Genomic DNA, 17839 nt, shown 5'->3' with positions numbered 1-17839 from the left:
TCCGTAGCTTCTCAGCAGTGTGACATCTCAATGCCTGGTCGCAGTCTACTGGACATGCAGGCCTCACACAACTTGAAAACACAACCTACCAAACCATTAAACTACTAATGTAAAGTGACAATGCACAAAAGCCACTGTAATAATAATACGGTATAAAAGACATATTATAAAATGAAACAGTTGCTTATATATATATATGGGTTATTTAAATAAAAAAAGATAACAATAAAGACTGTAGCAGCTCCCGAAACCGCTCGTTTTGCCTTGGCAACGCTCTTCGCTCGTACTGACTGAGCATGCCCAGAGAAAGCAGGTGGTTACGTGTTCACGCCAAGACTGTGCGTCGAGGTTTCCCATGATGCACCGCCGAGTGCTGTGTTCCAGTTTATTTCAGTGAGCTGCCAGGCGAGGAGAGTAGAGAAAGAAGTACGACAGGAGCCCCGTCGCTGGGATAAAAACTCGCAGGAACATGCCGTTCCGCTCCCTACTCCATCTCCCGAAAGGCCTGTGAGTGTCTGAAAGCCACCCACCGTCTCTTCGGAAGAATCCCCCGCCGCCGACCCGCTCCGGCCAGGCAATGACAGCGGCCTCGGCAACACCGCAGCAGTTGAGAGACCGGCTGCTGCAGGCCGTTGATGGCCAGAGCAACGTGAGTACCGGCGCTCTCTCCGCTAATACGAGCCGGGTCTAGCTGGGGCTGTACACCGCCACATACAGAGAGGGGGTCGATACGTGTTACTGGTTTAAAGTCACACACCACCAGCTTGGGGCAAGTGATCCAGCAGTATAGGGTCCGACATATTTTGTGGACTGGGGAACAAGAGCACGTTTAACCACAACATTACACCACGGCAGTGGTACGTTACCGGACAAGTACAGCGGGGTACTAATCTCATAGCCTCGCTGGAGGTGCAGCTGGGGCGAGGACACAACTCGGCGTTTCGTCAGTGAAATTCGCATTAATACTGCTGAGTCTTGAGACATTTTGTTGGGGTTAACAAATAAAATAAATACATAAAATTGAACATGTTTTGTTTCTTTCTAGCTCAACCAAGCGCCACCTTTTCCCTAAAAATTGTCACTGTTACCGGAAATTATTATTATTATTATTATTATTGGTATTAGTATTATTGGTATTGGTATTTTAACTTGTGATTTAGTTAAACAAGTACAGCAGTAACCGGCGGTTCTGTGCTGTGCTGTGAGTTACTCACTGAGGTGTCTATTCATAAAGACTTTATAAAGTGCATTAAATATGAGCTAAATTATCATCTAAAGTAGTTTAATAGCTACTTTAAGTGTGTTCCAAACTTGACAGTCAAATACCAGACGTCAGGCCGTACCCCGTTAGTTTTAAAAGCCAAAAGGTGGACGCTGTCTAAACATATTGGAAACTAAACAGATATGCGGTTTCAGAACACATGACCCTGGCTTCTGCTGCTACTCGAGACCGAGGCTTCGCTCTTAAGCTAGCGGCCTGTGAGAGGATCATAGCGTAACTTAATGTTCACGGCCTAACCGATCCAACTTTCAAACGCTCAATTTTACATTGTGTTGTACTTGGTACTGCTTTTCTAACGACACGCGACTCCGTGTTGTATGTAGAGTTTAAAAGTAGTTTAGTTTAGTCAAGCTGCTTCGGTTTCAGTTGTCATTATTGACTACACACACACGTATTGATTTTGAATAACTGTGTAATGTATGTGTTATTCTGGCACTGGGATTAGTGGATGGGAATTTAAACGGGTTTGAAATGGATCTTGTGATGACAATGTGTTGTGACGGCATGGAGCTGGTATGAATTAACCTGACTACCTGTTGTGTGTTTTAATGCTTTCTGTATCTACTTATGTATACCAGACATCTCAGGGATGGAAATGACTCTATTCCAGGTTTTACTGCAAGTTTGATTAGGTATAGGTAACAAGCACAGGTGTGTCTTAATAAACTCATAATAAAACCAGGACTGGATCAAACCGCTATGCAATGTGAGTCTTATTTCTATCCCTGCATCTAGACTATAACTTAAGCCTCTCAATCCTAAAATATGAATACAACTAAATCCCCAATAGAGAGAGTCTTTTTAAATGAACTCTTTGTTTAGAGTATATGTAAGGGTTTGTGTAATGAAGTATGGGCACAGCTGCTCCACGGTTTAACCCCTGTAACTAGCTAATTGCTTTACAAATCAAATCACGTTTTTGGGGAAGCCAGAATCGAGGTGTTGGTTTCTGTTTAATTTGCTAAAGAATCAGAAAGTTGTCATAACAACCCTTCCATAACTGTACTGTAATATATAATACTGTGTGTGCAGCATTTGATTGTACATGGAATAGACTGTGGAAATATGAAATAAATTGGCTTACACTGTACACTTACCATGTAAATACTAAGGCTAACACCTCATTCTGACCTGCATGTCTTTGACAGGTAGTATGCCTATTGTCATTCAACACTGGGTTCCTAAATGTCATAATTTGGAAGATTTTTTGCCTTCCATTTTAACAATATTCCGGGTACTTGGTCACTTTGGGACTGTATGCCATAAAGAATGAAGTCTACGTCTTTTTTGACATGAACGTTAAAGGGGGTTGTTTTGGATACAACTGGCTTTTTATCCACTCGGGGTTCTCCCCAGGAATTCTGTACAGCCGAGCGGCAGAACATTTTAGCCGGGAGCACTTTTAATGGAAAAATAAACTTGCCTTACCTTAAATATATAATATGACAAAGAATTTGAATAATGTGTTGTCTTTCGTTGACTATATCTGGTTGCACTTTATGTTCTACATTTTTTCTTTCTCATTTCTGTTTTTTATTATGGTAAATTACCATGCTTATTATTATTATTATTATTATTTATTTCTTAGCAGACGCCCTTATCCAGGGCAACTTACAATATCACATTATTTTTGCATACAATTACCCATTTATACAGTTGGGTTTTTACTGGAGCAATCTAGGTAAAGTACCTTGCTCAAGGGTACAGCAGTAGTGTCCCCACCAGGGATTGAACCCATGACCCTCTGGTCAAGAGTCCAGAGCCCTAACCACTACTCCACACTGCTGCCCTTATTTAGGCACTCTATGATTTGACTGGGGAAAGATAACGTAGGGTTACTGGAGTTTTTTTTTTTTTTAACACAACAGTACTCACACATGTTTGGTCACCATCTTAACTGTTGCATGAAACCGGATTGTACCAATCCAGCGCCTCTGCACTTAATCATGTATGTCAGCTGACAATGTTCTGCTGATATCCCATCACACCTTTCTTCTTGCAGGCGTACAGCATATGTGTTATGTACTATATATCACCTTGCAGTACAATAATGTGACAAATTGACAATGATAATACCCAAAAATAATCGTAATATTTTTTTAATAAAGTAACCGGCGCAAATCTAGTATTAGGCAGTGGATTGCGTCGATCATTGTCTTATTTTGACCTCCTGCATTCATTGTCACTATTTTTGCTTCGTAAATAATTGGTTATTTTTTTTAGCAGTCATTTTTAACGTCAGCTGCTCAAAGTGCTTAACACAGAAAACCCGTCCCTCCAACTCACTGATTGGTTAAATGTTGTGTCAAGACGTAACACAGGTGTCATGTGGTTCCAAGATTTTTTTTTTCCACGCAGCATCGATCTGCTAGAAACGAAATCAATCCTTGTTGTTAAAGGCACAGTAGCATCTGCAAGAGGGGCGGATCGGGTTTTTTCAGCCGGACGGCGAGAGCCACTTTGCCGGACGGCCTGTCTGGCTGAAAAGGCCTGGGGAGAACCCTGCCACTGTCTGGTAAATAACCACTAGTTGTGACTACATTAAGATAGACTCCCTTGTAATCTACTAACAAGTGTTTATGTGGAAATTTCAAAAGGCAACTTGTCTGTTAACTGAACTGTCATGCAAACTGTCTGTGACCGTTCTATGCAATAATGGAATAAGGAACAGAGAAATCGTTCGCTTATCTTTTCAGCTGTGTGTTTGTGTTGGGTGGGGAGGAACAATTTTATTGTGCTTCTGCACTGAAATGGAATAGTATCTGTAGTCTGGTCTTGGCGTTTTATTTTAATCTGAAAATGTTTTTCTTGAGCACATTACATTTGTGTATTTCATGCCATTCAACAAATATTTGGTAAAGTAAATCATATTTAAGAATGAAAGTGTTTTCTAGGTACAGAATACTTGTGGTTTTAAACTTTACAGATACAGTACTGTTAACTTCAGATTTAGATACACTGAAAGAAAATCAATGACTACTGTTTCAGCAAGAAGTCTTTCAATGACAGTGAACGGTTGCCATTAAGTTTCTTTTGGCGTTTCTGCATTTAGCACTGTGTTTAATAGTTATTTATCCAAACATTTGAATAGTTTTTCCAGGATAAGCTGTTAAAATGTGACACTTTTGCATTTTAATGGAATGGATCGTTTTAATTAATGTATGTTTTTGGACTTTACACTTTGTAGAGGGGGCTACATGTTTAGAAGTACTAAAAGAAACATAAATTCAATGCCCAATGCTTTCAGTCTTTTTCCGTGATCTTTGAAAGTCTTTAGAAACACTGAAAGACTTGTTGAATTTAGTGTTTCTTTTAGTAATTCTATTGACGTTGAAAGACTTCTAGTAGAAGCGTTTGTCATTGCATGGTTCTTGTGTTTTAGTTCAGCAGTGTGTGTCGTAAAGACAAGTACAAATAAATCCTTGCTAGCATTATTTTAGCTCTATAGTAGTAGTCACTGTTGTTGGCATCAGTTGAGAGGAGGGCCTAGTGTCAGATTAAAGGAGCTGAAGACTGGTTGTTAACAAATACCTGATTTAAATATAATATTTGCATGACATTATTTGTCCAGCCTTTCCTGTTTTGGGTTGCAGTGCAGTGGAGAGTCATAGAAGGATGCTGCCCTTCACCTCTGGGTTTGAATCTAGTTAAGGGACTCGCAAATTAAGCGAGTTCTCGTGGTCAAAACTAGGGGTGTTAATCGTTTAGAGTTTAAACGTTAGTAAAGTGTTAAACGTTTTTTAATTTTGCTTAATCGTTTAAACTTTGTCAAATGTGCAGGTAAGATATTAAGAACGAGAGGGTGTCTGCAAATGACGGCTACTCTGAGTTTTTTTCGTTGTTTACTTCCTACCTTTGTCATGTGGCAGCATTGCTATTAGTAAATTACTTCCATTTTATTATTTTTTTAAACTAGTGCTGGGACAAACACGGGATTTTCATGTTTGGATATTCACTCATAATTTAAATATTCATTTGTTTTTCAAAAAGTAATCAAAGCCATTATATTCCTCTCAGTGCAAGCAGAGACAGCATAGGAGCAGGGGGGCGTGGCCATGGCCCGTGTGTGCGCCTTTATTTTACAGCAAGACTTTACAATATGTAACACGTTAAAATAAAAAAATATCCCAGGAGTAAAGAATAAGTTGTGTAGGACTGGCTTTACCCAGTGAATTAACTACAAAACAAAGGATGCCAAATAGCAGTTTAGGTTAAACGTTGTTTTGTTTATTCCTGAAATAGCAGTGTTTGTTTACAATATTTGCCAGTAGCCCCGGCGCCTATTGGATACTCTGCGTTTATTATGTAAGATCAGTAACATCTGCAAATACTTCAGATGCAATCATGAAAAAACTGCCTGCACACAAGCTTATAGAAACAACATAAGCAAATTACACATTCCAGCAATGTCGTTAAAGGTTGTGTCAGTGGGTAATAAGTTTGTGTTGTACACCCCCGAGTATAAACGAGTGTGTGTGTGTGTGTGTGTGTGTGTGTGTGTGTGTGTGTGTGTGTGTGTGTATATATATATATACACCACACACACACACACACAGAGGTCACGCTAGCTTTTCATACGTTCCTCAAACGCACCTGCCCAAAATTTTGCGTCCCATCCATCAGATATAAACAAAGGCTAAGAAACTCCAGGGATGTGCATTTTGGTTCATTTTTCTGAACGTTTAAACTCTATGGCATGTAGTAGTTTGAAAAATCTCTGTCTGTGTATAGATGTACATATAAACACACAGAGGTTTTTCTTGGTTATATATACTAACAGTAGACTGTTTGCATGACAATGAGATGGGATTCAAAGCACTGTTTGTTGCCTATCTACATTTGTTTTAATATTTTTCTGCATTCCAATAACAGCAACAGCATCGGTGTGTTTAAGGGAAGATTCTTGAAAAACTGTACATCTGAGCGTATGTGTTGTGTTTTTCCTTTCACACACAGTACATCTTGCCGTCTCGATAAGCCACAGATACTTCATCTCCCATTCAGAATTATAAGAACGTATTTTTTGTTTGTGTTTTTGTGCATCACTATTGCTTGCAGCTGCTTCGGTCACTGTAGTACTCGCAGTCAGAAGTAGATGGCTGAGATGCAGATGAGCAATCTTCATGAGAGTCCCCTGAAGATGCTGACTGCTTAGCAAAAAAAAACTTCCGATTGACAACTGACTTGCTGTCAGTGTACACTCTGCACTAGGTATTAATTTGTATGCTTAAAACAATCTGTAAGGGTATCCCTGTTAAACTAGTGCGGAAAATAACAAAAGCACAACGTTAAATTAGGCGACTGCAAAAATGAAATGCAAGTTAAAAGTAGGATCGGGGATGAACAATTCACGTAATTTGTCAGCTCTGTTTGAAATAAAATTAAAGGGACCAGAATTAGGCTCAGGCAAGATATGAAGGTAAAAGCAAAGATTGTTTTGCAATTAACAGCTTTTTCTGAGATTCTCTGTGTTTATTTATTTTTGTTACATATACATACATACATACATACATACATACATACACATCGCCCACTCGATATGTTGCGGGTGTCGGGGTCCAGTATAAAACCTCTATATATCGAGGGCAGTGATAGAACGAGAGACCCATAGAAAAACAAACAGGCTAACAAATACTGTACAATCACTCCCTTGTTTTATCGGGGGCGTCAGGGTACAATGTAAATCCTCTACGCAGCCCACTTTTTATCATTTTTCATATAAAAAAACAGCAAACCATTTTAATTCGTACTGCAGAGGGTAATTGCTTCTCATCAACTTTAGTCTCCAATTAATTTCATCAGTCTTCCGCTCCTTTCTCAAATGCACAAACCCACTGCATTGAAAGAATCCATTCCCAACATAGGAGGCTTGTTGCTAGGGAGCTGACGTCACTGCCCTGTGACTTTTGCTAGTGCATTTCTGCTGCCACAAGTGAACACCTTGTTGGTTAAAATAAAAACCGCTTCAGCAAGTAGATAATTTGCTTTGTGTTATTGTGCAATGCGTGTGTATATGATAACAGTATTTATGCTTTTGTTTTTAATTGTTTTGTATATTTTTGTTTGTGGTTTGCAGTCCGAAATAAAACAAACAGTAATTCTAAGTGAAATTGTCTATGTATATTGCAGCTAAGGCGTGTGCCGTTAAGGCTGGTTCATTCTGGCCATACGATTCATACGAATGCAACACCTTGCGTTCAAGTCGTAGACGCTGCGGACGAGTTGGTAGATTTCAACTTCTCAGCGTCAAGTTGGTGACGTACCTCGCGTTCACACGTCTTTCTCTTTCCTTCAGAATTTTACAAGTAAAATGCAATTTACCCTTTATTATTTGAAATAAGTTATAGTTGTATAGCTGTAGCAGAAAATGTCTAAAGAACTAATAATAATAAAAATAATAATAAAGTATGTACAGTACCATAAATAAACAGAATGAAAACTAACAACTCAGGAATTTAAACTGTGTTTGTGAGTCTCTGCAGCCTACGTACAGTGTTTACTGAAAGTAAAATGAACTAACGCAGGGAGAAGATCGCTCAGTGTGAACTACAGCCTGCATCCATCTGAATCGTATGCCCAGTGTGAACCAGCCTTTAGACTGGAAAAATGGGGAGCCAACTTCAGGACCGCGATATATCCGAATCCGCAATTTAGTGAGAGGTGATATAACGAGGGGTGGGTTTATTGGTAAACCAAGATATGCATAACATTAGAAAATGAACAAGCAGAAGAATGAATCTGTATTGCAAAGCTCAATTGAAGTTGTTGTTGTTTTTGTTAATAATAAAAACAGTAAAATCCACTGAAGACAGCCCTGTAAATATCAGAACACAATCATGTATTGAGGTAGGCTTGCAGAAACATACATGGTTTTAAAATTAATAAAAAGCAATGTCATCTTTATTAACACATTATATTTATTGTTCACCCTCAAAACATGGACAATCAATGAAAAGTTAACGAATCTTCATTACAAAACAACTGGTTTTAAAACGAATACAGTCATTAAAAAAACTCTATGCATTACGTGTACCTTAACTGAATTCAGTTTTTTCTTATCGTTCTTCCTGAGCCTCGGGGTTTTCATCGCTGATAAAAAAACAAATTGGTAAAAAATATTTGTTCGGATGTTTGTCCCAGCACTATTTTAAACTGAATACTGATCCTGCAAATGTCAGGAGTCTCTCCTGGGTTAACGTGGTACTGTACTTGGAATAAAGTCAGTTTGATGTGAACATAACTAGTTATTGTCTCTGTTTATATAGAGCCAGTAGGATAGAATAGTGATTTGGATTTTAGCACATAGACTGCATAACATTTCTGTAATGCAGTTATTGCTCTTATTGTACCACCGATTTGGTGTTATTTTTTCATATTGCTTCACTGTTTTTATACATTTATATATAGACATGGTCATTTTATAAATTCATTTTGTTTAAAAATAAGTAATAGCACTATTTCTTTTAACGTTTGAACCATTAAAAAAATGAAATAAATAAATTAAACTGAATCTAGCACCCCTAGTCAAAACTGTCAGTGTAAAAACATTGGCACAATGTAATTCACAACTGCTTATTGGACTGTCTCGTCCATTGTTAGTCCTCCCCAAAGGTCTGTGTGTGTTTCTCTGTCTATCTAGCTGCAGTAACCAGAACATTCCCTGATACCATGATTCATAAAATCATTGCAGGGCTCTAGGCTTTTTCTACGATAATATATCAAGTTTCACACTGAAATATTAGGCACACAAAAAAACTCCATAAACCACATCATCTTTTAACAAAGTAACTGTTACAAAGTTTAGCCACATGCCTCGCTCATGAAGAGCAGTACAATTTATTCAAGTGCAGAGACTGGGGCAGAATGGCTTTCATTTTTATATGTAGCATGTTAGTATAGCACCTCACAGAAAAACATTTTGTTTGTTATAACGTGGCTGTTTAAATATTTAAACAAATAAAATATTAACATGTATTGCCTAACAAATATATCCTATAAATACATATTAAATGAAAATGTGCTTGTATTATTCCAGTGTTAAGCACCTATTTATTCATAATGCAGTGACCTGGAGACATGGCTTAGGAATCATTTTTGCATCTTTCAAAACCTGAAACAAAAGCTCATCGATCCTGACTGGATATGGGCTGAGAAACTAAAGAAACCTCTTCTTTTATTGATTTCAGAAAATCTTTTTGGTTTCTTAACTGTCTAGCAAACTATGTATATTGATAACACTGATCAAAACTCAGATTGTTGCATGCACATACCGGTAAAAGCAGTGGTGTGTGGGATTTGTAGTTTTTAGAGCCTTGCTAGTAATAGAAATAATGATACAATGGACTGCAATCCCAGAGACTCAGTCAAACAAACATTTGTGAGTTTGAATTTACCCGGAATACCTTGTTTTTGTATTGCAGATGAGTTTATATTCGTAACTTTATGGTTTAACTTTATGGTGACAAATCTAGCACTTCAGTATACTAATTAAATAGTATTTTGAAGGAATAGCTTAACATGTAAAACACATGTTAGTCCAAGCACTAGTTGACATAGTACTTTGCTCTATTAGTATGTTTTTGTTAAACAATTTAACAGTGAAGAAAATCTCCACAAGTCTGTTTGATATGCCTCTGTTGGCTTTTATAACATTGGTGTTGTCCAGCTTGTTATTTTCTGTGTGTATTCCCAGTCGTTTGGAACTTTGATTCTCAGATTGCGGTGAAGGGTTATAATTTGTATTCCATGTTTTGGCTAGATTGATATTATGACTGTTTGAAGGTGTTTGGGTTGGCGTGCTTCTCTCTCTCACCAAAGACAACTGATTCCTGATTTTTTTTTTTGTCTGTTAGATCAGTTTTTGCTAAGAACTAAAATTAGGAAAATAAAACACGTTTTAAAACAAATCCACATTTTTGGTAGCCTACATTTTTACAAAACAATAAGAAAACCTGACTCTTAGTACCCCACATGTTTTGCCAGTTTATAAAAAGTACCACAGTACAATGGAAAATGCATTTAAACTCTATTCTGATATTGAACTTAGAGCTGCAAGTACATTTCAGAATACCATGTTACAAAGTGGCCTCTTCAGTGTTTTTTTATTGCCTTCATCTGTCTTGTGGTGTACACTAGGACTTTAAGACTACATGTATTGCTTTCCTTACTCTACAGAATAGTTCTAAATTATAGAACAATCATTGCATTGTCTCTGTCACTGCTGTGAGTTAGGGAGACAAACATCATCCAAGATGGAGTGACCTCTCCACGCTCCGTGCCCCTAATGACCAGACACCCGGTAAGCTCCCGCAGACACCAGCAGGGCTGGCCTTTGTCCTGCAGGGGTCTGTATCTCACTGACACGTGCTGTATCGCTCCTGGGTGTAATGAGGCAATGGCTTCATGGTGGAATCATAAAGAAAATGTCTTGTGCCCAGTTTAAGATTTTATTTCCTGAGACCAAGATCTCTGTGGAACTGGTTTCAACAGCTACAAATGTGCTGTCCCTTGGGTGACCAGTTATTCAGGTTCACCGTACTCTTAAAGCTTGTGATCATGTGTCTCTCTGAATTTTAGGGACTATCCAAGCTGAAGAACTAATGAAGGACTGGCGGTTACTTATCAGTTACTTATTTACATGCATGCATTGGCAATAATATGAAATGTGATCTTTGTTTTACCTGTTTGTAATGTGGTTCAATGCAAGAGGTTATTTTACACTGCTAGCCTCAAGAGAATACATTGATTCCATTATTATCCCCCACCAGTGATGCATGTCCCATCCCGGGGATATAGTGGAGGCAGATGCAGGTACCTGTGTCACCCTTCTCAATAGCGGTTCTGTATTTAGGCAAAACTCAAACTTGGTAAGGACTTTCAGGGTTTTCAATTAGTTTTAAGGTATGTGGCACTTACAAGGTAGTAGGGGGTACCGATCTCATCGTAGGTTTATTGGAGTTCACAAAATAAAATTCCGCTTGGTACAGTAACCTCTTCACTTGCTTTATTGTTTAATTCAGCTTTTTGCTACATTACATACAGCCCTTCATTAAAATTAATTATTTTCTTTGAGTTTTCCTTAAGTGTGTGTTATTTTTTGAATGCATTTCTTGAACGCAACTGATCATTTTAAGTAATTCTTTTACACAACAGTACTCACACACGTTTGGTCACCATCAGAACTGTTGCATGAAACTAGGGTTACTGTATTCTGTAATATGCACCTGTCTGCACTGAAGCATTTGTATCGGCAGACAAAGTTTCCGCTGATATCCCATCATGACTTTTTTCTTAAAGGCGTACAGCCTCTATACATGAAACCCCAATATCTGACAACTAAGCACATGGGTACTTATTTGCAAATCTTTGCTGAATATATGCTATTCAAATTTTACAATTTAATGTTACTTTTTTTTGTAACATACTAGTAGTTAAAACAAAGCCCTTTTTTACTCTAGCTTTAAACTAGGGGTGCTAGAGTCTGTTTAATTTATTAAACACTTAAACTTTAAAATATATTGTTTAAACGTTAATTAAAAACATTGAGAGTGCTATTACTTATTTTTAAACGGAGAGCTTTTTATAAATTACTGCATATTTGTCTATAAATAGGGCTTGGTGGTTTACCCCAACTTTTCTACTCCAATTTAGAAATGCAATTGATCGCTGTTAAGCCATTCGTGTACCTCAATCACAACTGAGAAACGCGTTAACCCTTTCAGGACCAAACATTTTTCAATGAGGTGCTCCCGTTTTAACTCCGTGTGTAAATTCACAAAATCCATTTTTTACAGTAGCATCTTGGAATTGGTGGCCTTTTTTTCAGAACACTCTGGGGAGCATTATAAAGTGCTTCAGAAACCATACAAACGTTTTGCTTCCCCATCCCAAACACAATATTTAAATAAATAAATAAATAAATATTTATTTATTTTAAAATGTATTTTTGTATTCTGCTTAGAGATATATGCATACAAATGTGTTATACTATGACCTGAGAGACCTTACAATACTTTCTGAATATTTTCTTAAAATATTGATGATTGTGCAAATTGCAAGACATTGTTTCATCTGAGTGACTGCAATGACATCATACATGTTTATTCTCAGGGTTCTTATAAGCAATAATGGACACTACTCTCAATTATTATTTTTTTTATTCATTCCATTATCAGTAATAAGGAAAAAAAAAACATACCTGATAACTTTAAATGAAATATCTGCTTATATCCACTTGCTTCTTTATTTATAAATGTTGCAACTAATATATATAATATAAAAAACTAATACAAAAAAATTAATTAGAATAATCGCAATTACTCTCGTGATTAAAAAATGTAATCTTCGTTCATCTCGGTTTTAATCGCATATTAAATTGCTACAATTACTAATCTAATTTAAATTTTTATTACTGATGCTGTTATTATCCTTAACTGTAAATCAAGTCGTTTAAAATGTATTTATGTATTTATTTAACCAGGAAATTTACCCATTAAGACTGTGACCCCAATTTACTAGGGGCCATAATTTAGAAATTACAGATACAACCAACACAATAAAACCTGCGGTTCAAGCTTGATCAGCAGCACACAGAGATCAGAAAACAGAATAAACAGGAGATCTACTTTTAAATAGGATTGTGGGCTGAAATATATATTTTTAAATAATTCTAAATATGTAGCTATAGTAAGCCCTTCTAGGAAATTAACAGTTAATTGTGAAGAGAACATAAAAAAACTGTCATATCCCAAAACTGCAAACAAGAAAATTGGTAGGCTTTACCTACTCACAACCCCCCCCACCCCCCCCACCCCCCAAAAAAAAAAAAAACAGCAACACAGCCAACTCCAGTGGCGTGACTAGGCCTGGAAGTGTGGGTGGGTCCAGTTTATGTTGGACAGGCAATGACCAAAGGAAATAGTTAACATTTCAAACATGATTTAAATGAATTAAAACCCTGACTACATCAAATATTTCCCCTGTAAATCCATTTAAAATGTTTGAAGTTGACAAAAAATAAATGTACACATATCCGCAGTGAATTCACTTTTTAAAAAGCCAAACCAGTGAGAACTGTGGCAAAGTGGTTACCAGTGTGCAGCGGTGATCAATAAACAGACAACGAGAATCCAGGTGCATTTTATATCCAAGTGTCTGATGACACAAAACACACAGTAAATAATATCAATGATAAGCAATGCAGCGGCGTGTATTGCTTTACTGTAATCTGCGGGTTGGTCCCGAAATAATGAACAGTACCAATCTTAAAATACCGACACGAAACATACACAAGTCCACAGTGAGTGCTGAAGTGCTCGTGGTGTAATTACAGTTCTCCGTGAAATAGTGCAATGTTGTCCCGGTTTAGTGCTGGCCTTTGGCGACCGCTCCGGATCGTTGAGTCATCTAAATAACAAACAATACAAGACACGACACACAAAACAAACAAAACACTCACGGTTCACAACACAGTTCTCCTTCCGGTTAACCATTACAAAGGAATAGATCACCTCGCTCTGTCCCCTTTTGTACCATCTATCATGAATCCTTGGTTAAGAGTGCAACAGCTCCTCCAGTCCGCGGCTGCCACATAGTTTCCCTTCCGGTTCGATGATTTAGTGTACTGGAGCTCCGCCCCCTTTCTGGATAACCAACTTCTGTCTAACCCTGGGAATGAATTGTCTGGCCATCCAGTCCTGGGCACTCTGTTCCCTTTACACCGTGCCCTCACAGGTCGGGAGGGAGATGAATCATTTTGTCTCTGTCACAGAATACATTAATATTACATTTTAAGCAATTATGAAATAAAATGAAAGTTAGTAAATGAATAACCATTGCCTAGTTGGTATCCTCTCGTCTGCTCCATCTTACAGGGTAAGGTGTCAGCGCTTGCTGTTGAATATTGCATTTAGTCATACTCCAGTGAAGTGTACAGGTGGCCATTGGGATCAAAACTCTAAGTGCATGCATATTTGGAAAGATATACGTAGCAATAATCTAAAACTTAAATTAGTGTTGGATATTTTTTCCCCTCAGTCGATTTGCGCTGTATTTGCTGAAGACTGAAGCCTTTCTCTATTGCTGGATGTGTCCGATTGTGGCTTTCATGAGGCCAAATGTGTCATTTTGAAAGCGGCTGTTCAATTTGCTAAGTTGACAATCTAAAATATGATTCCACAGTGCTCTCAAATCTTCATTAGAGTGCTTCCTGGTTCACATTGCCAAAGATGAAGTAACAAACAAATCAAGCAGACGATTTGGTAGTTTTCTCTTCCAGCATTTCTTTTCACATGTTGCCATTTCCACTGCTGAAGTAGATGTAAATTAATAATTTGCAGATGTCTGTCCGTTTTTGTTTTGCCATGTTGACCGCTGCAGTACTATTAATTATTCTGCAAGTTTGCTTAAGCTTCACATTTAAAATAAAGTTGGAATATGGAAATGCCTTGGACTTTGAAAAGATCCGTGCCAGCTGCCTCAGAAGCGTCTTTCTGTCCAATGAGCCGTCAGAACGTTTTTAAAAAAGAAATAAGCCTCCCATTCATTTTTAGTGCTTTGCTCCATTACGCGGTTCAGTGACTAACTTTCTATTTAAACAATAACTGCACTCGGACCCTCAATGCAATGTTGCCGCGGCCAGGATTGAAGTACAGTGTGCTGAAAGGTTCAAGCAATGCGATTTAACACGCATTAAAAAAAATAATTAATCTCCAAAAAAATTAACCCGTTAATCGCAGAAGTTAACTGCGATTGACAGCCCTAATTTTATATACAGTAATGCCCCTCTGTGATGTCACACGAAAAAAACTCCCATCAGGGAGTGAACATCACTCCCTCCCCTATCCAATGATATGTGTTTTAAGCCTGTACTGCAAAGTATGATGGCCTTTGTAAGTCATCAAAACGAAGTGCATATTTTATCGTGTTTACACGATCGCAGTCCTAGAAGCCCACTTCAGTATGATCGTGTTAACACGATCCTGGTCCTTAAAGGGTTAATAGTGAAATTGATTTACATTTCTGTGAACAACTAAATGGGCTTTTAAATCGTTAGTCTTTCTTTTTTATTTTAAAGCAGAAGTGACTCCTTTTAATGTAAATAGTTACGCATAATGATTGTAATAGTCTGTCTAGCATGAAAAACTTTTTCATTATATTTTTCATTATAGCTTTAGTAAAGATTAGTTGTTTATAGGGCTGTAACGAAGGGTACGTTTTGACCTTCGAAGGTTCGGAACATATTACTGAAGGAAGGTTCGAACCTTTGCTAGTACTAATTTACTGGTGACTTCACCATAGCTACTAGTATATGTTTGATTGAAAATCCTATCCTCTTACAGGAAATCCATATAAATGGAATAGAACATTTAACATAGTTCAAAAATGTTATATAGAACAGTAATCATGTTTTCATCATTTAAATAAAAATACAATTGCATGTTTATGGACACGTAATTCATGCTGCTTGAGATACTCATACTTAAAATCCAGGGCTGGCAATGGAACGTGAAACAAGCAATGCGATTGGTTGAGCAAGCAAGCTGTCCATATATTGGATGGATACTGGCAGTTGGAGTCTTGTCACATATTCAAAATCACTGCGCTGCCTCACAGAATTGAAAGTACCGGTAGCCTTGTTGTTTACAGTTACAGATGTACAGTACAACTATGAGTGACCAATTACCAGCAAAAAAATCCCAACAGTCGTAAGTAGACATGCCGATTTAAAGAACTGGATTAAATGAACTGGAAGACAGCAAACAGAAGAAAAATCGCTGTCTTTATACACACTCGCCCCGACTGTCACTTCAAATGTATTTTTAGCGGTTTGTAAACATTATAGAAAAACACACTTCTGCACATTATTCACTCCTCTCCGACACAGACCTTGAAAAATTACTGAAGTCCAAAACCTTGTTGAATTTATTTCTGTTCCTCCCGTCTGTTCTGCTCAAACAGTGTGTCTGCACTGAGAGGAAAAAAAAAATGTAACTCTGTGTCGTCTTAACTCTGCCCCCCCTGGTGTATCTTTTTAATGGCAGTGTACACGATATCAAAAATGAAGATGTACTTTCTTTTGCGTGTTTCAATTAAATTCATTTACTCAGCTTAATTTAGTGTGTAAATTATTTGGTTTGAATTATGCATTTATTTTCCAGCTAATTCAACATTTCAAATGTTCAAAGAATATTGGTTACTTGCCCCAGCGCTACACTTTTATGTATCTGGAGAATGGTTTCAATTGTGACCAAACTTGGTCTGGACTTAAACTATTTTTATAGTGAGTCTCTCACACAGTGGATAGATGGCAGGGTTGAGTGTCTCACACAGTGGATAGGGGGCAGGGTTGAGTCTCACACAGTGGATAGGGGGCAGGGTTGAGTCTCTCGCACAGTGGATAGGGGGCAGGGTTGAGTCTCTCGCACAGTGGATAGGGGGCAGAGTTGAGTCTCTCGCACAGTGGATAGGAGGCAGGGTTGAGTCTCTCGCACAGTGGATAGGGGGCAGGGTTGAGTCTCTCGCACAGTGGATAGGGGGCAGGGTTGAGTCTCTCGCACAGTGGATAGGGGGTAGGGTTGAGTCTCTCGCACAGTGGATAGGGGGCAGGGTTGAGTCTCTCGCACAGTGGATAGGGGGCAGGGTTGAGTCTCTCGCACAGTGGATAGGGGGCAGGGTTGAGTCTCTCGCACAGTGGATAGGGGGCAGGGTTGAGTCTCGCACAGTGGATAGGGGGCAGGGTTGAGTCTCACACAGGGGGCTGGGTTAATATTTCCCTGGAGGTGGATGTGCTTGGCAGCATGGCTTCATGGAATGTTTTTAAAGGCCTACAATACTTAAAAATAAAAAAATAAAATAAAAAATCTTCCCTAGCAGTCCTTTGTGGAGAGCTGATATATTTTTGTAAACCCTCTCAACTTACCATGAACAATTTGAAATGTCAGGATCATATTTTCAGTAAACTCAAATCTGCGATTTTACCTATGACATAAAATAGCTTTCATATTGGTATATCTGTTTCAGGATCATAAAGACCCAGTGTTTTGAGAGCTGGAATGATTTCATATACAAATGTGATTCTGCTGGTCAGGGTTGTTGAATGATTTCATATACAAATGTGATTCTGCTAGTCAGGATTGATTGTAGGTACAAGAAAACCCCTTTTGTAATTTTACAGAGCTATTGTTTCTGTATACAGTTTTGATTTTGTTCCTGTCTGAGGTTTGATGGACTGTGCTGTGTTCCTCGTCTTCTACGGACTGTAAATACAAGTATGTTGTTTCAAAGCAAAGAACTAACATGGTGTGGGACTGACTGATTGACGTTTCCTATTCACGGGGGATGCAGCAGTATAAGAAGGGTGAGATGACCCCGGGACAGTCATGCTTCATCTTTGATGTGAAATGTTTGACTGGTACAATGATTAAACTCGGCTGTTTTGGCTGTAAAAATGTGTTTTGTTTTTCATTTGCTTTCTTTTAAATAACAGATTTCAGGCTGAGTTTACTGTAAGGTACTAGAATGAGTTTGCAGCCGGTCTTAAGGTCAACATTGCAACAA

The 17839-nt window shown here is 38.1% G+C and overlaps 1 protein-coding gene across 2 annotated transcripts in view; it reads left to right on the top strand.

Annotated features, from left to right (window-relative positions):
• The first annotated feature begins 258 nt into the window (after positions 1 to 258).
• The window catches only part of LOC117428904 (mediator of RNA polymerase II transcription subunit 26-like), a 33304-nt gene continuing 15723 nt past the window's right edge, over positions 259 to 17839 (top strand). For both annotated transcript variants that reach the window (XM_059013985.1, XM_059013984.1), the window contains exon 1: positions 259 to 649. In XM_059013985.1, coding sequence (XP_058869968.1) covers positions 578 to 649 — 72 coding nt within the window. In that variant the 5' untranslated portion in view covers positions 259 to 577. The remainder of the gene's footprint in view (positions 650 to 17839) is intronic.

The sequence above is a fragment of the Acipenser ruthenus genome, chromosome 47 (genome assembly GCF_902713425.1).
Source record: "Acipenser ruthenus chromosome 47, fAciRut3.2 maternal haplotype, whole genome shotgun sequence".
NCBI lineage: Eukaryota > Metazoa > Chordata > Actinopteri > Acipenseriformes > Acipenseridae > Acipenser > Acipenser ruthenus.
The sequence above is the reverse complement of the archived record's forward strand: the minus strand, read 5'-3'. Positions and strand labels throughout refer to the sequence as shown.